Source organism: Protopterus annectens, chromosome 4.part0 (assembly GCF_019279795.1).
Source record: "Protopterus annectens isolate FY-2018-M chromosome 4.part0, PAN1.0, whole genome shotgun sequence".
Classification (NCBI taxonomy): Eukaryota; Metazoa; Chordata; order Ceratodontiformes; family Protopteridae; genus Protopterus; species Protopterus annectens.
Window position 1 is genome coordinate 1120390040 of NC_056733.1, and position 23367 is coordinate 1120413406.

General features: G+C 43.4%; 1 protein-coding gene across 3 annotated transcripts in view; it reads left to right on the top strand.

Annotated features, from left to right (window-relative positions):
• NPM1 (nucleophosmin 1) overlaps positions 1 to 23367 on the top strand; it is a 367407-nt gene that overhangs the window by 151277 nt on the left and 192763 nt on the right. For all 3 annotated transcript variants that reach the window (XM_044069094.1, XM_044069097.1, XM_044069095.1), the window contains exons 4-6: positions 10376 to 10469; positions 10685 to 10797; positions 21981 to 22069. In XM_044069094.1, coding sequence (XP_043925029.1) covers positions 10376 to 10469; positions 10685 to 10797; positions 21981 to 22069 — 296 coding nt within the window. The remainder of the gene's footprint in view (positions 1 to 10375; positions 10470 to 10684; positions 10798 to 21980; positions 22070 to 23367) is intronic.

A 23367-nucleotide genomic window follows, 5' to 3' on the forward strand; every position in this document is an offset into this window, starting at 1 on the left:
ATTTTGGAGTACAGCAAAGAATTTGGAGATTTCAGAGCCTAATTTGAGTGTGGCTCTTCAATATCTTACTGAATTATTGGACAAAGGTTTGTCCTTCTCTTCCATAAAGATTCATGCTGCAGCAATTTCAGCTCACTATGATTGTGACCCACCTTTGTTTTCGCATCCTTTGTTCAAGCAGTTTCTTAGAGGGGCAAAGAATATAAGACCCCCACCTAGAGCTCCTACTCCTGCTTGGGATCTCAATTTTGTGTTGGAAAAACTTACTCTACAACCTTTTGAGCCTGCAGCTACTGCTGAATTGAAATATTTGTCATGGAAGACTGCTTTTCTGTTGGCTATTACTTCTGCAAGAAGGGTGTCTGAGTTGCAGGCCCTTATGGCAGTAGAGCCCTTTTTGATTTTCCATAAGGATAGGGTATCATTACGTACTAATCCTTTTATGCCTAAGGTGGTTTCTAGTGTGGCTTTAAACCAAACTATTCATTTGGCTACTTTTTGCAGATCCTCAAAATAAAGGGGAAAAGATTTTGCACACTTTAGATGTACACAGGCAATTGCGTTATTATTTAAGCAGGACTAAGGATTTTAGGCAGTCTCAGCAGTTGTTTGTTTCTTTTGCTTTGAGTTCTCAGGGCAAGCCTGTGTCAAAACAAACTATTTCTAGGTGGATTGGCTTTTGCATTGCATTTTGTTATTCCCATCATGGCAAGGAGATTCCAGCTGGGATTAGGCCTCATTCCACTAGGGCTACTGCCACTTCAACAGCATTTCTAAGGGGGGTGGCAACTAAGGATATTTTGGAAGCAGCTACTTGGAGTTCAGTGCATACTTTCTCTAGGCATTATCACCTCCCTATCTACTCTAAGTCTAGGGCTGGTTTTGCCACAGCTGTTTTACAAGGCATGTTGTCAGCTCCTACTTCTTTATGATTTGCCAGCCTCCCTTACCTCTGCTTTGGGATTCTACCCAATAGTCAGGACTGCAGCAATGGAAGACGAAGAACATAGTACAGTTTTGTACCTACCATAAATGTAGATGTTCGAGGATTCCATTGCTGCAGTCCAATTTACCCTCCCTCCTTCCCCTCTGTATTTAGGGGTGGTTGTGTAGGTGAGTTTACATGCTTATATTTTTGTATATATATGGTTGTATATATTGTGCATGTTTTTGGTGCAGGTTGTTTTGGGACTTGTCTTTTTGGGGTCTTCTGACATCTGGGGCAAGAAAAGACTGAGGATATGGCGTCGGTCATGCGCATTAGTACCCTGACGTACTGACGTCAGTCTAATGCGCTCTGACCGACGTCAGCCTTATACTCTGGTATTCGGGCCGACTGGACGCGGACTATACCCAATAGTCAGGACTGCAGCAATGGAATCCTCGAACATCTACATTTATGGTAGGTACAAAACTGTACTTTTTCCATTGCAAAGTTGAGTGCTTTACTTTTTTGGGTGGTGCCTTGAATTATCACCTCTCCCTTTTCTACCAGGCATTTTCCTGCAAGTAGGCAGAAGATCTTGCACACTGGTATTCATACCTTGAAGTCATACCAAGCAGATGGCAAGTCAAATTTCCCAGGTATTACTAGTGATGCTGCAGTTACTAGTCAGATGCTTTCAAAACAAAAACGAAATTGGTGATGGCTGCTGTCTCCTGCTTTAATTGATTTAATGGTGACTTTCCACAATTTAATGCAAAAACTTTGGAACTTCTGTATGCAAGTTAAGGTTTACACTCTCCTTGAGCTGCAACTGTCTTGAGCTACTCCCTTTTAACATGTATTCCTTTCTGGGAAGTAGACCATTATCATTTTGGTAACATTTGTAGCTTCAAACGTCTGATATGGATACACCTTTATTCTGCAGTCTGATTTCCTAGGGATTAAGTGATACTGCAGCAGTGATCCGTGCACAGCTCTTGTGGGGTGTGCTTAGGGAGCCCTTCATTCTTTTATTATTTCTCTGAGGGCTAGTGAGGAGCTCTGCTTGACATGTGTGGGATGTCGGTTCCGTAGCATGGGCAGTCTCTGGGTTATGAACCTGCCCCTCCTGGATGCTGACATTACAGGTCTTACTGCAAGAAGTCCCATGTAGTGTGGCCCATTCTCTCTCTTGATAACCCCCAGCCTTTGCTTTGGCTCCTTAAGTTGATTTGGCTCTGCAAAACTCTAAGCAGTAAGGACTTTCTGGGAAAGTGTGCTTTCCCCATGCAACAGGGTTGCTTGGTATTGGTTGTAATGGTAAAATTGGGCACAGAAGAACATGTTCTGTTTGTGGTAATGAGGTTGAGGTCTCTAGAGTGTGTGGTGCAGAGGGATTGGGATTTCTTTATTTTGTAGCATTTCGAACAGAGTTGGGTCAGATATGGCTTAAAGTCAAGCAGAGATCGCCTCTTAAGTAGGCGATATGAGACAGAGTAGAGTTTTTTGAGTCTGTCCATATAGGACAAGTGTTTAAGACCTAAGATCCTCTTTGAGGTATTTTCGTCAGTTGAGGTGTCTAGTGAGGTACATGCCAAATGGGGCATTGTACTCTGACATGATGAGGGAAGAGTAGAGTAAGACTACCTTTCTTCCTGGATGCAAAACCCTTAGTAATGAGATGTGCCACATACGACACTCTGACCACAGTGGCAATGTGGTGGTTGAGAGGTTGCTGTCGGCCTGTATTCCCAGATCTCAACGCCTTCTGTGTTTGGACTACCATCAATGTGGTAATTCAAGGGAACTGGGTTTTTCCCAGGTGGGATGTTGCATATTTGTTGGCATTGAGCTTAAGCTTAACAGCACTTTAAGGCCAAGAATACAGCTTCTATGGGATTGAGCTTAAGGCCATGGTTCTGACACCTTTCGTTGGTCTCCGTGAGGCCTTTCTGTAGGGTGTCAACATCACTTGGAGTTAATAGCTCCCAACTTGCAATCGTCTGCGAACTTTGTCAGCCAGAGTCCCTTTGTGCTAGCCTGGACTTAAGAGAAGTAGATACCAAACAGGAGAGGACCCAGGACCAAACCCTGTGGGACTCCACTCGTGACTGGTCGGCAGTCAGGAGTCAGCTACTTTCTGGGCCAGTTTGCAACCCACCTAGTGATACAGGGGTTGATGCCTAGCTTGGTGAGTGTTTCTTTGATTTCTGAGTGGGGAATGGTATCAGAGGCCTTGGCCAGATCAAGGTAGGCTGTATGAAACCTCTTGTCTTCATCCGAGGAGGCATGATCTACCCTTCACAAAACCAAATTGTGTAGGATCCAGTGTTTGTAGATTCTGTATATCCTTTAGGTCCATGATGATGCATTCCATAGCTTTGCATATCATAATTGAGCTAATGGGGCGATAGTTTCCAGGGTCTGTAGTCGCTCCTCCTTTGTGGAGAGGGATAACTGTAGCAGTGCGCCATTCGGTAGGGGCAAAGCCTGAGGTGAGGCTGACCAGGGCACACGGGTGAGGTGCCAGTTCACTCTGTAGGTCATGTAGAACACAGCCAGGGATTTTGTCAGGTCCCATAGAAGCTGTATTCTTGGCCTTAAAGTGCTGTTAACCTGTGCAGCGGTAGTACTGGTGCCTGGCAATCTGCTGGTATTGTGATTGGTCCTTTGTGGAAGGGTATGGCACTGAATCTGTCAGCCAATATATTGGCAATATCTGTTTGCTCTGTATAGGCGGTACCATTGTGCAGTAGCTCAGAGCAAATTTGGGTATTGCCATGGAGATTCTTTACATAACTATAGAAGGCCTTGTGGTTGTCTTTACTATCTGCTGGAATTCTGTTTTCATAGCTAGCTTTAGAGGATTTAATGAGGGATCTCAGCTTTTTGTTTAGGTGGAATAGGGTGTTTTTCTAGTCTTGGAACTTCAATTTATTCCACATCAGTTTCCTCCTCCTGTCGTAGAGTATATGGCAGGGGATTACCAGATTGGCTTCCCTTTTTTTTTTTTTTTTTTTTTTTTTTTTTGAGGAGATAGCCTAGTATCTACCTATGACCTCGACATACCAATAGAAGACTATCTGCCCTAGGGCATTTATAAGCGTAGCCAGAGTGTATTTCGCTTCCGCCTCCCTATTAGATTAGCCTACTGTGCCCCTATAAAGTAGGTCACAGAAGGTACCCTTTTAAGATTAGTTTACTGTGCCTCTGTCTAGCAGGGACACAAGAGATCCCAGTGGTGAATTTGCGATTTTCCCATCCACGCGTCCAGATTTCGCTTGAAGAGGGTCAGCGAGGGGCTATGTCTAACATGAATTGGGATTCTATTCCAGAGTGAGGGGAGCCTCTGGGAAATGAATCTGTCCCTCCAGCATGTCCTATTTATTTTTGTGCTGAGGTTTAGGTCCCTGGAGCATGTAGCTCTAAGGAACTTGGATTTTTTGAGGTGGAGCATGTCCATTAATTCTGGGTTTGACATGGCTTTGTACGTCCGGCATAGATAGCAACTGAGTAGAGCTGGAGTTATGTCGAGCTGCATAGGACATCTGTTTGTAGCCCATGATCCTCTTGGTGAGGTACTTTTGGGGTGTCTCCAGTTGCTGTAGGTGTCGGGTAAGGTACATCCCAAAGGGGGCATTGTATTCAATTATGGGCCTGATGAGTGACGAGTAGAGGGGCACAATGACATCTCTTGATCTAGATGTGAACCCTTTCGTGATAAGGTGGGCTATATAAGAAGGTCTTTCTAACCTGGCAACGTGATTATCAAAGGAGAGATTACTATCTACATTGGTCCCCAAATGTCTAATTACTACTTCCATACTTATTGGATTACCACCTATGTGGTAATATGTGGGCACCTTGTTTTTCCCAAAGGGGATGACTATGCACTTTTTAGCATTTAGTTTGAGGCCGTGGCTCTGGCACCAAGCTTCAGTCTCTGAGACCCTTTTGGAGGATGCTTGTGTCAGCTGGAGATTCGATTATGGACCCCAGTTTGCAGTCATCTGCGAACTTTGTCAGCCATAATCCCCCCCGTGTTAGCCTGAACCTCAGAGAATTATATACCGAACAAGAGAGGTCCCAGAACTGAGCCCTGTGGGACGCCAGTTGTAACTGGTTTGGATTCGGACATGGCATCTGCGATTCTGACCATGTGGGTTCTATCTCTGAGCCAGTTTGCAACCCATCTTGTGATATAGGGGTTGATATTTAAGCTGGTAAGCTTATTTATGATGCCCGAGTGGGGTATTGTGTTGAAGGCTTTTGCGAGGTCCAGGTAGGCTGTGTGGACTACCTTGCCCTCATCTATGGCTTTGGTAACTGTTTTAAAGAAATCCACTAGGTTTAAGAGGCAAAATCTGCCCTTAAAGCCGAATTGGGTAGGGTCCCGTGTCTGGAGGCTCCCAATCTGAGTTCCATGATAATACGCTCCATAGCTTTACAGACAGACTAGTCAGGCTTATGGGGCGATAGTTTCCAGGGTCCGTTGTGGCACCACCTTTGTGGAGTGAGACCATTGTAGCTGTATGCCATTCTTTGGGTACACATCCTGTAGTAAGGCTGTTTGAACAGTGACTTAATGTGAGGGTTCAGTTCTTCTTGGAGCTCATGTAAGACGCAGCCTGGGACACCGTTCATTGCATTTGTATGTGTTCGTACAGTGCATTGGTGTATGATTCCGCAGTCGTGCAGCTGTACTCCATTTGCATGGGTGCCGTGAAGTTGGCCACTTCTGTTTTCAGGAGCCCAAAGTTCGTTTTGTAGAAGTTTTTCCACGGTGGTTACCTTTGTGTGCATGTCCAAGGTGCTTAGTTTTGTGGTTGGATCTAACCAGGTAGGAGTCTATTGGCATAGAACAACGGTTGCCCAGATTAGTAAGGACCAGGTCAAGGATATTATTACCTGTAGTGTGGGTAAGAATGAGCTGGTCCAGAGCATTGGAATTGATGAATTCCAGGAAGTGTTATGCAAGTGTATGGTACAGTAGTAGTTTTCCCAGTTAATGGAGGAATAGTTGAAGTTGCCCGGTATGAGTGTTGGGTTGGTCCCTAATATTCTCCATGGTGCTTAGTAACATGGAGTGTGAGGTTGGGGACCTATAGCAGGCTACAACCTGAGTTGCTGTCTTACCCAATGTTAGCTGCACATAGAGTATCTCAGATGTGTTATGTTGGGCTACCAGTTTGGAGGTGTGCACATCCTTTATGAATATGGAAACACCACTGCCTTTGGGGCTTCGGTCAAAGTTCTGGGGCCGAAAGGTATGGAATGTTGTATCCTGGTAGTGCAGCGGTGCTTTCTGCTGCCAGGTCTCTGTCACAGCACAAATGTCAGTGTTCTACATTTTAAGGAGTACTTAGAGCGAGTGCATTTTGAGATTTAGACATCTAGCGTTTAGCAGCATGACACTCTGATTGCGTTTATAGGTGTTATGGTGGTAATTTTGGTCTTTGGAACACTGCCTAAAAAAGGCACTATAGGGGTAGCAAGAGCATTGGCTGGTATCTGGAAGCCCACAGGGTGACAGATGGCAGGCCATCTCTGGCAAAGCATCGAGGTCCGTCAAGCACGTCATCCCAGGCACAGATGCTGGTTCCCCTTAGAATGACACCAGAAAATTGGCCAGTTGAAATCTATCATTTTCTGCTTGTACTGTGGTGGTATTCTGGTTGATGGTAGGATGCTGCTCAGGGCTAGGGTCATACCTGCTTGGGCTACATAATCAGAGCTTCATGTCTCCATGTAGTTCATGGAGGTGCAAGTGCATCTCTTGTCATGTACACCCACATGTACAATGAGTCATTTGTACTTGAGGGACCAGAGTGCGTGCGTTATCTGCACCTAGGTGCTTGCTTAAAAATACAGTTCTACTATGCTTGGAATTTAGTTTGCCCATGGCTTTAACATGAGCTATTTGTTAAAGATGTTCCCTCGGAGGAGTTGACATGCAACCTTGGTAAGCCGCAAATCCTTGGCATTTAGATTTCCCCTACAGGAAATGTTAGTGTCTCAAGGACTGAACCCTGGGGTACACCTAGTTACTTTTCAAGGCCACCCTCCTTAACTTAATTTGTTTTGCTTGAGTCTGCTGTCAGACTAGTTGTGTAGGGACTGACATTCAGCTGGAGTATATTTGAGTCCTGTGAGATGGGTCTTGACATGTTTGCAAGGTCTAGATATGAGGTGTACATTATTTTGCCCTAATCCGTTTAACTTTCTCAACCCAACCAGCCTACTTATCCTGGTTGCTTTCTTGAGTCTATAGCTTTACAATTTTATCTATTAATTTAGTAATTCTTTCCATAACATTATAGATGAGGCTGGTTGGGAATATGGGTGCATAATTTAACCTGGTTTTACTCCCCACTTTTCTGTAAGGGAATAGACTGTTGCTGTCCTCCCATCTGGCATAAAGCCTGGGAGGCTGATTGGATGGCTTTTGCAGGGGATCAGGCAAGTCATGTTTCAGGCTGACCAGTAGGCAACCTGATGTGGTGTCTGTCCCAATAGATGTATGCTTAGCCTTGGTGTTTTGAAAGTTTGTTCTTGGAGAATTGGGGGGGGGGGGTGATGTGAACATGTTGGAGGGAAGATGGGGAGAAATTTGAGCTAGGTTTGTGAGCTAGTAGGTGAGATGTCATCCAGGTGAGAGTATGTGATCGGGTACTATTGGGTCAGGGCAGTGCAGGGCACTTAATTAGTATAAGCAAAGCAAGATTTGTGGTTCTTTTGCTTTGGTAGAATTTGATTTGGTCAGATTTAGGAGTTTGTTTATTTTTGTGTGCAAGGAGTTTCCGTGCCTGTGGTTTTCCACCACAGGGGTTTATTTTAGTTTGGTGTTTGTATTTATTGCCGAGAGGGGAAAGATGGCTGTGTAATTTGGCAGTGAAAGTTTCTGAATAGGCATTGGAGCTGTCAGGATGACGGGGGCTTTTGAGCTTGGCCAGGTAATCACTGTTTTTGTAGATTAACACTTGCATAATCTAATACCTCAGGGTATTCCGAGAAACTGCAGTCTTTGGGGCGGTTTGTGTCTTAATAGGAAGGAACCTGGGATAGTGTCTTTCTTGTTAAAGAATGCTGCTCAAGGCTAGGTTGATTACTAGTCTCCGATGGATTCTGAGAGCTCACTTCAGCAAGTTGTCTGTCATTTTACACTTTATTGTACTGCCATGTGCTTGTGTGGTGATGGCAATCTACGCACTTGATACTGACCATGATGTACTGCACAGCCTTGTATTGTGCAAAGGGGTTTGCATCAGTGGACTTTGAACTGAATCAGTGTGACATGACTCTTGGTTGCAGGTTTCATGGTGGGTGCTACCTGTGATGACTTTAGGTTGCTGAGGGTATTTGATTACATTTGAGGCCTTTGGTTTTGGTTGGATTAAGAACCTCTGCATATATAGGTCAGTTTGGTCTGAGCTGTGAATTTTTCATACTGTGTGGTATGGACTAGTTGCTTTGCTTATTGCGGCTTTGGGAAAGCTTTGTCTCTAGTGTAGAACTACATCTGTCTGCTGGCTTAAGTGGGTGGTGGTTCAGTAAGCATAAAACAGTATTTCAGGATAGCAGTTCACCTAGTCTGGTTAGGGACTCGTGGAAGGTGCTGATCCATCATTCAGGTGCTAACTAATGTGGGCCACCATGGATTAATGATGGGGTTAATTTACTGGAAACGCGTTCTGCTATAGACAAGCTCACCAGCCTGAACATAAACCCCTATGTCACAAGATGGGTTGCCAATTGGCTCACGGCCAGAACCCACCTGGTGAGTTGCGGGAGCTAGGTCTGACTCTAAACCGGTTACAAGTGGTGTTCCCCAGGGCTCAGTCCTAGGACCTCTCCTGTTAGGCATATACTTCTCAGAGGTATAGACAAACACAGGAGGACTATGGCTGACCAAGTTTGCAGACTACTGCAAACTAGGGGCTATAATTTACTCACTGGCTGACATTCTCCGAAAGGGTCTCACTGAGACTGAAACCTGGTGCCAAAATCATGGCCTCAAGCTAAATGCCAAAAAGTGCATAGTTATTCCCTTTGAAAATAAAGTACCCACAAGCTACCACATAGGTGGTAGTCCTCCTAAATACGGAAAATGCAATAAGGGATCTGGGGACCCAAGTAGTTGGTAATCTCTCCTTTGATAATTACATTGCCAAAATGGTTAGAAAATCCTATGTGGCCCACCTAATCACAAAAGGGTTTGCATCCAGATCAAAAGAGGTTGTTGTGCCCCTCTACTCATCACTCATCAGACCCATCAGAGTGCAACTCCCCATTTGGGATGTACCTTACAAGACACCTGCAACAGCTAGAAAAGACCACAAGTACCTCACCAAGAGGATCGCTGGCCTCCGACAGATGCCCTATGCAGCTAGACTGAAGAAACTCAAGCTGTACTGTGTTGCATACCACTTGCTCAGAGGTGATCTCTGCCTGACATAAAAGACTATGCCCAACCCAGAATTGATGGACATGCTCCACCTAAAGAAAACCTTATCCCCTCAAGTCACACTCTCTAGAACCTCACCACAACAATAAATAGGACGTGCTGGAGGGATAGATTCCTGTCCCAGAGACTTCCCATACTTTGGAACAACATTCCAATCTACATTAGGCAGAGCTCCTCTGTAGCACTCTTCAAGAAAAATCTTGAGTGGATGGGAAATCACTTCAGTGGCTCTGCTGGACAGAGGCACAGGGAACTAATCTAAGGGGGTGGCAAAAGCAAACACATTTTGGCTAGGCTTGTAAATGCCTTTGGACAGATAGCCTAGTACCTACCTATGACCCTATTGTAATATAACCTCACTAATGTATTTAGCAGTAAAAACATTGTAAGTCGTGTCTGTATGCTCAGTATTGAGCAATTTAAATGTTTCATAGCCTGGTGTTCCTGGGTTGGAATAGTCCAGTCTGGTTTAATCTGGTAATAAAAAGCTTTTGAACATTGATACAAGATGTTAGTAGGGTTTTGATAATTTACTGGAATACTTGCATTTGTCTTAAAGTATATTTGCCCTGTAGCATGTCCAGGCTCTCAAGTGCACAACAGTCCTGGAGTTGAGTGGGAATCCTTCACTTCCTACATCTGTACCTTTCCTGGCTTATGGCCAGTGTTAGTCCTTGCAGATAATTTAGAAAGTCTGGCTAGAGTATGGGAACCAAAAGGTAGCTAAACCCGAAAAGTGATTTATGGCTCTGGTGAATGTATTTATGGTAAGTGATTCATAACACCTTTATTTGACATCTGCTGGGTGCATTAATTGCATATCAGCAGGCCAAGTTTGTATCTGTGTAGTTGATTTGCAGTGTTCAGTTTTTGCACTTCTCAAAACAAATGTAATTGAATTGCCTTTGTGGTTAAAAAGCACTGTGAGTGACAAGTGGAACAGTTGACTGTAAAGGGTATGGATCTGACTAATGTTTTATTTTTAGGTTTCCCTTGGTGGGTTTGACATTACTCCTCCCTTAACACTACGGTTGAAGTCTGGTTCAGGTCCAGTCTACATCAGTGGGCAGCACATTGTATGTAAGTACCCTTTTCACCTTTTTTTTCCCCCTCACTCTCTAGAATGCTTGTATTGAAGAGTGGGATGAAGTAAATTTTTTTTGACTGGTTTGGTTTGAGGATGTGGGTGTATTTGGTTGGGGGGGCATTGCTTCGGAATGTACAGTTGGGACATTTTTTTTTAAGGTTGATTTGCAAGGGGAAAACAGATGTTGAGTTTACTATTGTTTGTATAGCACTGGAAGATGATATGGATGATGATGAAGATGACGAAGATGAAGCAGTAGAAAATTCCACAAAACCTGCAGCTAAACGAACAGCCCCTTCCAGTGCACCCAAGCCTCCCCAGGTAAGAAGTAACATTTTGAATAAGTCATTCCAGCCGCATCCCCTTTCCCACCTTTGCAGATTGGGGTTGGAAAGATGCAATCTGTTCACACTAGCCCTACGGTTCATACATACACCTTCACATCTATGGCCAATTTATGTCCAGTGCACCTTCTGCATGTTTCTTAATGTGGGATTAAGCCAGTGCATGAGAGAAAAAACATTTTAATTCAGGGAGGACATGCACACACTATACATGAATAAATGTGTAGCATGCAGTAGAAATTAAATTTTTAAGTAAGAGTAGCTTGCATTACAGGCCTTGTGAGTAGTATGCATTTTTTGATCCTGCTTGCTGACTTCACTTATGAGCTGACATGTTTATCACCACCCTAATGGTCCCACTGGGCTCACATAGGAGAAAATCCATTGGTGCCTTAGCCTAGTCATTCAAATTCTGATCCCACAGAACACCCCCCCTCATACACCCCTACCATACTGATAGAAGGAATTGAGCTGGTAGGCAACTGCTGTCAGAGCATTCTCATCCACACCACAGACTACAACCAGACCTCTGACTACAGATGCCTCTGTGTGAGGGAGCTGAAGTTAGACCACCTGGATTAAAAGACAAGCTGCACATAAACCTAGCAGAGATGTTGGCAGTTTGGCAGGTAATGTACAACTCGCAAACTTTTCTTGTGCTGTCTGCTTCCTTGCAAGCCAGCTTTGCTGGGAGGAAGTTGCTCATTGGCCCAACTCGTCAGTTACAAGTCAGTCTAGTGCTGAGGAGTCAACTTCCAGGAGAGGTGTACTGAGTTGTTTTTCAGTTAACTTCAGATTTTAGAACTGCAGTTATTGATCACATCTGTGCTTCTGGATATTTGGAGGTCCATTTTGACATCTTGTATCTTAAGTCAGTTTAACCATGTATCATCCCATGGTTTCATATGTAGTGATGCAGAGCATATTAACGTGTATTAAAAACAGTTGGAAGCATGTTAAGAGGGTGCTTGGGTTACTTAAAATTGACACTGGTCCAAAATATTGACTTGCTTCAGGTTAATATCAGAGTTTGCTTTTAAAGCATTTTCTAAACTTTTGATTTGCTGTTTACAAGGTATGTGGGCTGGTCACTGACCTTTTTCACCCAGGACCTGGGCTCATTGAGTAGATATCCTCTTCTCAACCTATATCTGTATGGACTTCGTTAACTGATATCCTCCCACTTGCTGTAATAGTAAAATTGGACCCAGCATAAACTGGATACTCCCCTACCCAGGGTGAAATCTTTTTTTTTTTTTCTTCAGAACTCTCCCTGACTGTTGCCATCTCCCTATATTTGCTTGCGAAATAACAGAATAATTCCATTGGCCCATAATCTGAAATGTCAAAAATTACACCTTTGTCTAATATCAGTACAGTTGGGCGATGCTAAAGTATTTACTGGTTTCCTGATGCGCACCACATCCAATCCCAATCTCCCTTCTTCCACCAGTCACTTTATGTTCACTTTACTAGCCCTAGGTTAGCTCTACACACGTATTCCCCCAGCTTTCTTATGCACAGCTCTCATTGGCACCCTTTTTTTCTGAGCCACATTGGCCCCTACTCCATGACCCACATCCTATTTTTTAGGCTTAAAACCACCACCATTGGCTAGTGATCTTTCTTACCATGTCATGAGACACCACCTTTATATTTATTCTAATGATACTTGCCGTTGTGTGGCTGTAATAAGCCTGTAAAACCACCAAGTTAGGATAATAACTCCATAGATGTCTCTGCAAACAATGTTTTGTGTTCTGTTCTGTTTTTTCGTATTGGTTTATGATTTTACCTTGCCGTGTTAAGATTGTGAACTGATTCTGCTTGGATACAGCAGCATTCTTGCTTTGTATTTTAGTTCAGTTTTGACCAGTTTGTAACCCCTAGGAGTTTCCACGAACATTGTGTGTACTGCTTCTTTTTGATTTGTTAGTGCTGTGGTATCTTAATTTTAGTTTGAGATTCGTGAAAAGGTTACTTATAGCCTAGTCATTGTGCTGCAGTTTTGCTGACTAGTGCAGTTTGCTTTAAGTTGGAATTTTCATGCAAGTCCTCATTGATTCTTTAACTTGTAGCCATTTATCGATAACTTATGTGGAGAGTATTTGTTGCTATTCCTTTGCAATGATGGGGTGGACTGTGCTTTAGCAGTAAATCCACATGGAGCACCATTTGAAAAGCTGGATCTTATTCCTTCAGAAATGTATTTGACCGTAACGGGTATGTCTGTGCAGCTGCAGCCACGCATGAAAAAGCTGAACTGAATGAAAACTGTGGAAGATCTAGAAAGCCATATGAAGTCTTGGGAAAGAGCCAAGTTGCTGATGTTCTTCATTCCACATTGCTGCAGTCCTAACTATTGGGTAGTCCGCTGTCCAGTCGGCCCGAATACCAAAGTATATGGCTGACGTCGGTCAGGGCGCATTAGACTGACGTCAGTACGTCAGGGTACTAATGCGCATGACCGACGTCATATCCTCAGTCTTTTTTGCCGCATGGTCCGATGCAGAAGCAATTTTGCGAGTGCAGGTTGGCGTTCTGAAAGTTTCTGAAGCCAGAGTTTCAGACCGAATCAAAGTTGGCTAAGTACCCCGTTGGGGAATATTTTGGTTTTTTCTTGCCTCAGTATTTAACCGGATGTCAGAAAAAGTGAATAACTGTATTTCTTGTGGGAAACAGATACCTCATAGGGATTACCATACTTTGTGTATACCTTGTTTAGGGCCTGAGCACGACGTTGTTGGATGCCGCTCTTGTGCTAGATTTAACAAACGCACTATTAAGAGAAGGTTAGACTGTGCCAGGTTAGTGTTTGGGAAGCGTTGTAATTATAAAATGCCGTCGGATGCTCCGACGCCGGCTTCGGCTAAAAAACGCAAGGACAAAACAGCAAAGCCTAGAGTGGAGGAACCGACAGTCCAGACGTCGGTTCTTTTAGAGGGCTCAGTGGAGCCGGAGGTTTTGCCAGGTGTTTCTTTGGAGTCTCAGGGAGAGACTTTACTGTTACAGGATGTATCCTCTCAGGAAGTAGGCCAGGCTGAGGGGGCTTCTCAGGTGGCTGTTCTTCCCTCTCTTCCTAAGGTGGTCAGAGCCTCCCCTTCTGTTTCCAAGGCTTCTTTGAGGGGCAGGCCGAGTTTTGCTTCAGTGGGGGTTTCTCCTAGTACTTCAGGGTCTTTGCCTAAGAAACATATGCTTAAAATGGCAGAGGATTTGATTACTATGATAAGGGGTTCTATGCCCCCTCCTGATAAGAGGCCTAGGGTGGAATCTGAGTTTGAGAGTTTTGAGCAATGCTCGAGGCTTCTGAGTCTTCGGCTGAAGACTTGCAGGAGTACCCTCCTTATTCTGATTCTGATGTGGATGATTCTACTCCTTCAGCTTCCCCTCCTGAGGATTTTTCATTTTCAGAGACTCTGCATTCCATGAGGGAGCATTTTAAATGGGAAGGTCAAGATTTCTCTGATTCCAGGAAAAGGCTTAGGGAATTCTTGTTTTACCCCAGCACAGGCCTTTAGCTATACCTCCTGTTTTGAATGTGGTGGAAGATGTTTTGCAGAGGCTTCCCTGAATCCTGGATTCTTTGCCTCCTGCCCCAGTTATTCCCGATAGGTATTATAGCGTGCCTCAAGCTCATAAGTATCTTTTAAGAGTCCTAGGGCAGACCCGAAACTGTCTCTCAGGGGCCTAAAGGTGTGAAGGCCTCAGTTGTTAAAAATCCTGTCCCTCCTGATAAAGAGGCAAGGGCTTTGGATAGATGGGGAAAGAAAGTGTATACTTCTTCCACTTTAGCCATGAGGGCGTTGAATTGTCAGTTTCACATGTTAAAATATCAAAATTATCTTCTTTCACAGTTGAAATCTAAGGTGGATGCTCTGGCGGAAGGTATTGAGTGTAAAGAGTTGCAGGATTTAGTTCATGTGTCTGAACAGGTGGGTAAACATTCCTTGCAATGTGGTTTTGATGCTGTGCAGGCCTCCTCCAGGGTGGCTGCCACTGGTTCTGTTCTTCGTAGGCACGCCTGGTTGAGAGATCAGAACTTAGCTGAGCATGTTAAGATAAGGATTTTGGATGCTCCTTTACAGTCTGATGTGTTTGGTTCGACTGTGGAAGCAGTTTTAAAGAAGATTGAGGACAAGGCTAAGTCTATGCAAACTGTTAAGGATTTTTTGCAGGTGCAGCCTCCGAAGTTTAGTAGAAATTGGCCTGCTAAGGGATGGACTTATCCTGCTTATGATTCCCAGTCTAGGGGTAGGTCTAGACGTGGTAGGGGCAGAGCTCAAGGTGCTTTTAGGCCTAGGGCAGGGAGTTCACCTGCTCAGACTTCTGGTGAGGGCAGAGGTCAGTCCTTTCGTAAGCAGACTCAATGACCTGCCTTTTCAGCTGCCAGTACCTTCTCGCCTGGCGGCACCTCTAGGAGGAAGACTGTCTCTTTTCAAAGAAAATTGGGATTTAATTACCCAAGACAAATGGGTTCTGGATATCATTCACCACGGTTACAGGTTTTATTTCCATACCTTGCCTCCTTTCAAAGGCATGCCAGACATTCCTCCTCTACAAAGACAAGAGGCTCACAAGCAAATTTCTCAGTTACTCCAAATAGGGGCCATTCAGCCGGTTCCTGTGCCAGAAAGGGGCCTAGGATTTTATTCTCGCCTGTTCCTAGTACCAAAGAAGGGGAACACGTGGAGACCAATTTTGGATTTATCTATCCTCAACACTTATCTGGACATTCCCAAGTTCAAAATGTTGACGTTACAACAGCTTTTACCTCTGCTGGGCAAGGATCACTGGATGGTAACTTTAGATCTCAAGGAAGCTTACCTTCATGTGCCTATAAGACTAAGTTGCAGAAAATATCTGCGTTTTCGAGCTGGAAATTCTCATTATCAGTTCTCTGCATTGCCCTTTGGCTTATCTACTGCGACCAGAGTATTCACAAAGGTTCTGGCTCCAGTGATAGCTTACTTCAGGCTAAAATGAATTCAAATCTATCCTTACTTGGACGATTGCCTGATTCTGGCTCAAGAAAAGGAAGACCTTCTACAGCATTTGGAATATGTCATAGCAGTGCTAAGATGCCTAGGGTATTCTGTGAACGAAATAAAGTCCAGTCTAGTACCCTCTCAAGACATGTGCTTTCTGGGTGTGAGACTGAATACAGCAGCCCAGATGGCCTTTTTAACCCCGGACAAACAAAAGAATCTTTCCAGTTACTTCCATCAACTATCTCTTCAGTCCGGGCTGACTGCAAGGACAGTCCTTCAAGCCTTAGGGTTCATGGCATCTTGTATTCTGGTGCTTCCCAATGCCAAACTGCATATGAGGAAGCTACAATGGTATGTCAAAAATGTATGGACACAGCACTGCCAGGATTTGGACACTGTCATTCAAATAATACCTTGCATTCAAAAGGAATTTTTGTGGTGGGCTCAGGAATGTCACCTAAACAAGGGACTCTCTGTGACCCGGCCAGAGGCGAGTCAAATTCTAACGACAGATGCCTCAGACATTGCTTGGGGAGCTCATCTAAATGGAAAGTGGATACAAGAAAAGTGGCCTGCCAGACTACAGCATCTACATATCAACATGAAGGAGATGTTAGCAGTCCAGTTTGCATTAATGGCTTTCAAGGAGTTACTTCTTCCAGGGCAGGTGTTGATTCTAACAGACAACACAACTGTCATGTGGTACATCAACAAACAAGGGGAACACATTCTTACCCATTGTGCAGGCAAGCAATGATTTTATGGGAGACTGCGCTAAGCTTGCAACTAACTCTTCAGGCAAGGTTTCTGCCGGGAGCACAGAACTCCTTAGCAGATGTGTTAAGCAGACAAATCATGGATCCCCACGAGTGGAAACTGGATCTTCATGTATTTCAAAAGTTGACAGTGTCCTGGGGAACTCCAGACATAGATCTGTTCGCTTCTCCACTAAACCACCAGCTGCCAAAGTTTTGCACAAAGAGGTTTCATCACACAGCTTGGAAAGTGGATTCTCTTTCTTTCAGTTGGAAAAATCTTCATGTGTATGCTTTTACACCGTCTGCCTATTCTGCCAAAGGTCCTTCTAAAGGTCAGACAAGACAAGCCAAGGATGATTTTAATAGCTCCAGATTGGCCTCGCAGCACTGGTACCCATTACTGAGGAGTCTGGTAAAGAAGCCTCCATGGCCTTTACCCTTGATTCCACATCTGTTGTCTCAGAAGGACGGTCGTCTGCTCAATGTCAAGCTTCACTCTCTTCATCTAACAGCCTGGCATATTCTGTTTTGAAAGACAGCAGGTCTCAACTTCCTCAAGTTTTAAATGTGATTATGGAAGCCAGAAGACCTAGTACAAGGAAAGTGTACGCAGAAAAATGGAAGAGATTTTTATTTTGGACTGCAGCAAACAATTTGGAGATTTCAGAGCCTAATTTGAGTGTGGCTCTTCAATATCTTACTGAGTTATTGGACAAAGGTTTGTCTTTCTCTTCCATTAAGATTCATGCTGCAGCAATTTCAGCTCTCTATGATTGTGACCCACCATTGTTTTCACATCCTTTGTTCAAGCAATTTCTTAGAGGGGCAAAGAATATAAGACCCCCACGTAGAGCTCCTACTCCTGCTTGGGATCTCAATTTTGTGTTGGAGAAACTTACTCTACAACCTTTTGAGCCTGCAGCTACTGCTGACCTGAAATACTTGTCATGGAAGACTGCTTTTTTGTTGGCCATTACTTCTGCAAGAAGGGTTTCTGAGTTACAGGCCCTTATGGCGGTTGAGCCTTTTTTGATTTTTCATAAGGATAGGGTATCATTACGTACTAATCCTTCCTTTATGCCTAAAGTTGTTTCTGGTGTGGCTTTAAACCAAACTATTCATTTGCCTACGTTTTATGCAGATCCCCAAAATAAAGGGGAAAAGATTTTGCACACTTTAGATGTACACAGGCAATTGCGTTATTATTTGAGCAGGACTAAGGATTTTAGGCAGTCTCAGCAGTTGTTTGTTTCTTTTGCTTTGAGTTCTCAGGGCAAGCCTGTGTCAAAACAAACTATTTCTAGGTGGATTGGGTTTTGCATTGCATTTTGTTATTCCCATCATGGCAAGGAGATTCCAGCTGGGATTAGGCCTCATTCCACTAGGGCTACTGCCACTTCAACAGCTTTTTTAAGGGGGGTAGCAACTAAGGATATTTTGGAGGCAGCTACTTGGAGTTCAGTGCATACTTTCTCTAAGCATTACCACCTTCCTCTCTACTCTAAGTCTAGGGCTGGTTTTGCCACAGCTATTTTGCAAGGCATGTTATCAGCTCCTGCTTCCTTATGATTTGCCAGCCTCCCTTTCCTCTGCTTTGGGATTCTACCCAATAGTTAGGACTGCAGCAATGTGGAATGAAGAACATAGTACAGTTTTGTACCTACCATAAATGTAGATGTTCGAGGATCCACATTGTTGCAGTCCAATTTACCCTCCCTCCTTCCCCTCTGTGTTTAGGGGTGGTTGTGTAGGTGAGGTTATATTCTGCTACTTTTGTATATTTTGTATATATATATATATTTTGGTGCAGATATGTTGGGAGTTTTTTGGTTTTTGGCCTTATCTTTTCAGGGTCTTCTGACATCTGGGGCAAGAAAAGACTGAGGATATGACGTCGGTCATGCGCATTAGTACCCTGACGTACTGACGTCAGTCTAATGCGCCCTGACCGACGTCAGCCATATACTTTGGTATTTGGGCCGACTGGACAGCGGACTACCCAATAGTTAGGACTGCAGCAATGTGGATCCTCGAACATCTACATTTATGGTAGGTACAAAACTGTACTTTCTGTAGGCTTCATAGATTTCTCTTCCTTGTAATTAGGCTGGTCTTTGGCAATCCTTTGTCCAGAAGCAATGATCACATGATTGTATTTCCCATTACAGTCTTGTCATTCCAGCTAACTGTTGGATGCTCGCGTTTAGTGCCACTTGCAGTTTTATCCTTTTGGACCATTGAATTTGTATTCTGGCAGGACAAAACATCTCCAGGGTTTAAGCTAGCTCGTAATTAGTATGGGGAGCATGCTTGTAAAAGGCATTTAATTCCCTTTGAGTTTGAGTTGCAGATGTTTTCTTTGTCCCAGAATAAGCCCTGCTTACTCTGAGGAGAAAAGTGTGCCTCTTACTATAGTTGTACTAGCGATGTCTTTCATTTTGCATGGTTTGATGCAGGGGGGAGGAAGATCGGGTTTAGATTAAATTGGTAAAGCTATGGAAAGTTCCCTGCACAGAGAAGTCACCAGTGAGTCCCCAGAGTTCTGTGCTGAGACCTCTTGGTAGGCATCTACTTTTCTGAAGTAAAAGCCAATGCCAAAGGCCGCCAGGCTGGCTCACTGCAAGCTAGGAGCAGTCATTGACTTGGCCATCCTGCAGGAAGGTTTCACCCAAATGTGTTAAAGGTGTCCGTCATGGACTGAAACCTAAGGTCAGAAATGCATTATTGTAATCTTTGGGATGTTTTCCCAGGGATCTGCCACACTGTTACAGTATACCTCTAAGATGAGCCAGGTGTTCTGGATTTGAGAGCTTGTGTGGACAGTGATGCAACTTTTGACCAAACATGTCTAGTTTGAGGAAGTCTTATATTGCACAGTTTAAAGGGATTGCCTCTTGATTTAAGGGGGGGCCATTATCCCCCTTTATGCAACCCTTAATGGGTACATCTGTCTAGACACCTGCAGCAACTGGAACATTGTCAGATATTTAGGCGTTGTATCCTTTTGGTAAACATGTCCTGCATGGACTGACTCAAAATGTACTCTATCCTACAGACTGGGGTGATCTGCTTGGTATAGAGGGCATCCTCCGACCCATTACGATGGATTTACTGCATATCAGCAAATCAAATGGCATCGGAAATGCTTGGTCTATGGCTAAAAGCCTCTTTAATATCAGCAGGATGGTTTGGAGGGGCAGATGCGTCTTGCAGAGAATACTGCTGCTGTAGAACGTGCTCCCATTTGTACAAAACAAAGTTGATCCCTCTATTTGGGGGCAGCTTGGATTTGTCAATGGGAAATGGAAAACTTATCCCAGGACAGCCCCCTGTACTAAGAGGTAGCTCCTAAATGCTTTATACCATGCCTGGGTGGTCTCCAGTATCCTTGGCATGATCCCAGTTATTCTCAGGGGTAGTACAGAATTATAGAACATGTCTGTATCCAAATGAGATGAGTTTTTTTTTTTAACAGAAAAAGGGAAACTGACTAGGCTTCAGTGTCCCACAAGGGCAGCTAGCCCAGTACTTGGCATTGAATCTGTTCTCTCCATATCTGATATGAGCGTACGCTGCTTGGCCGTTGTTGGGCTCCTTGTCATTCACAAGTCCCAACTTTAAACCGAGGGCAGGCTTAACTGGCAGTTGAAGCTGATTCTCTGTTTAAAGGGGTTGAGGCACATTATCCTTTTTTACGCAAGACGTGTGCTGTGCATTAATTTGACTGAAATGTCAATGTCTGGCACCATCTTAATGCTACCGATGTAGCCCAGCGAAACTTTAGTAAATGCATGGTTTGGTTTACTTTAGCACAGACCAGATCAGAAAGTTAGTGTAATCCTTAAATTAACTTTTCCTATGTTTTCAGTTCATGTCAACAGCTGAAGCTGGTCTGGTTTCATCTAGTACTTGCTTTATCGCACTGCGTAGGTCTTATTGAAATTTAACATTTTGCTTCTGAAGCTGCATAGTTTCCTCTGCCTCCCAGGTGTATTTGGCATTTGCTGCTCTAGTGTTTGAGCAGGTTACCATTGTTTATATGCCATAATTTAAAGTTTCCTTTTTTCCCCTTCCTAATTGTATTGTATTTGGAGCAATTTGAAAAATAAATTGAGTCAGATTCAATGGTTTTAATTGGTATTGTAATCAGATCACTACTGCCCATTCCCATTATCCACAAATCTGAAAACTGCCCTACTCTCTCCAACCTAGTGCAACTAAATACCAACCCCAGGACCCTTGGATCATCCGATAAACTTGTACTCAGGATAACAAAGTCCCATAATTACATTGGTGACCCTCTCCTCCGTCCAAGTAGCCAAACAGTGGAACCCATTACCCCAGAATATCTTGGTCATAGCTTCAAAAAAACTCCTCAAAGGATTACCTTACTCAAATAAAATTAAAAGCTGGCTTTATTGCAGAACAGTAAGAAAAGGACATGTCAAACATTTTTTTGACAATTTCATGTCTTTGGGATATGATTTGGCAGTACCCATATTTATGGGGATGTGATAAAATCAAGTATTTGAGTATGGGTTAAAAAGCATTCTGTTAATGACATTGAAGACGTGTGGAAAACCACCTAAAGTGGATACAAAAAAACTGAGAAAATGGGAAATGCTTATGGGTAATGGGTATCAAGATGCAAGCTGTGGACCTGTTTTGTACCTTTTAGTTTTGTGTATAGTTCAGACATGGGCCAGAGGAGAAATTGTGGGCAGGAAGTTTTTTTAGGAGAGGAAGAGGGCAAGGGTCAAGTGAGAAGTTGATCATTCCAGTAGAACAAGGTGGTATAGGATTACCTGATTTGATGAGCTGCACCCTTGGTAACCTCCTCTAGTGCCAAATTAATTTCTGGGTCCCCTAAGAGCAGCATTCCAATGATGCAGCCCTCCCCCCAGGGAGATTAACCTGTCATCAGTTACTCCAGCAACCCCCCTCCCAACACACTTCCCTCATTCCGTTTTTCAAGTGTTTCCAGGTTGATTATTGCTTCTGGGTATTCAGCAGTACTGTAACTTTTATGCCTGCAGACCAGCTGCCAGAACAGATTCCCCGTTGCTTATTTGACATTTGTCAGAAGTACCCATTTTCAGCGGAGGCTGGAGAGTAAAGCTTTGTACTTTAGACAAGCGTACATCTTTTTTTTATTTATACAGAGTGTAAATAGTTTATCTTGCATAAAGTAATATATTTTTAAGCTAGAAATCTCATTTAGTCCCTTTTATGCTGTTGTAAATATTGGACTAAAGAATTTGTTGAAGCTTCACTAGTTAAGTGTTCATCCGTTTAGTATGTTTTCAGAGTGGGAAAAGATTTGTTGCTTACAGTAAGCCTTTGCAAGGAACATTTTCTGCCTAAAGAACTAAATTGGGTATGCTTTAATCCGACTTGCATTTTATTTTTATCAGAAAAAACAGAAGTTGGAAGAGGAAGTAGAAGAGGAGGAAGAGGAGGATGAGGAGGAGGATGAAGAGGACGAGGATGAGGAGGATGAAGAGTAAGTTAATCCAGTTAAAGGTATGGTATGAATAGTCTTGCCAGAATTTAGGGTGACTCCTAATGTATACAAGTTTACTAGGGTGGACCAGGTTAGCCAGAGTCTGACATTTGTGGATTACACAGCACACTGTTTGTTCACAACTGTGAGCTTGCAGCAGACTGCATAACATTGCACTTACACTGGTGCACACAATCTCACTTCTGTTGGGCAAGTGGGAGTGTTCGAATAAGGGGAAAGTCTCACAACTGGCCTGTATGCGATGATGTACAGTTCACATCTCCCTTGCCTTGTGCCCCTGAATGCTATGAAAGTGGTAAAAATGAAGCATTAACTGGCTCAGTAAAGTTCCTAAGGGCTGAAATACAAGTTTTCATTTTGTACACACTATGAAATATTTCCCATGTTTGTAGGTTGTAGAAAGGAGAATTTGTTTATTCTTTAGGGATGGTCTGAAATCTGACTTGTTTCAGTAATGATTTTTCCCCCAGAAATTACTTGCTTCCATGTACTGTATGAGAGCAGAGTTGCAGTTTAGTCTTCTAGTAACACTAGATTGGGGGTATGGCTTTAGTAGCACTGGGTGATAAGGAATGGGTTTTGATGTGCCTGGAGTTGTGGGGGTTATTTTGTTTAGGCCTTTGTGGGATTTGCCTCAAGGATTAATTGTTGCATATGCTCTATGGGCTTTAGAGGGGTTTGTTTTTTTTTTTTCACAAAAAAGTTATTGCTGCATTTGCAAGGGTTTTTATACTTGTGTGGCAATCTAAAAATTACTGTTGCTACCAAATTCCCTCGTACTCTAGTTGCTTCTGTTTCTAAATCTTACTCAAACTTGGACCAAGTGGGGGCTATTCACTCTTAATATGCTGGAGTTTTTTCCACACTATTTACCTTTCATTTTTTGACCATGTTCATTATATTGTATGTAATACTGTGCATTTTTCTGAAAGCATAAAGTGCCATGGTCTTAATCACTGCTGTATGTAACATGTTCTTCCTCTATCATCAGACACACTCCTGAATCCACATGACAGGATAACTTACTGCCACAGATCTTACTACTAGGTAGTTAGAAGACTCAGTGGTATTTGGACTACTAGGTGAAATTTGGCCAAGGCATCAGAACTTCCCCTACCCTTTGCAAAAGGCGGCTTTATTCAGTGTTATGCTTTTTTCCCGTCTAGGTGTAAAGGTGGTTTGGAGAAGCAAGAGGCTGAAATCAGACATGGAGGTTCTGGCAAGCTTTTTGCAGATGTTCGATACAAGTGGAGATATTAATCAAACAGCAGAGAAGT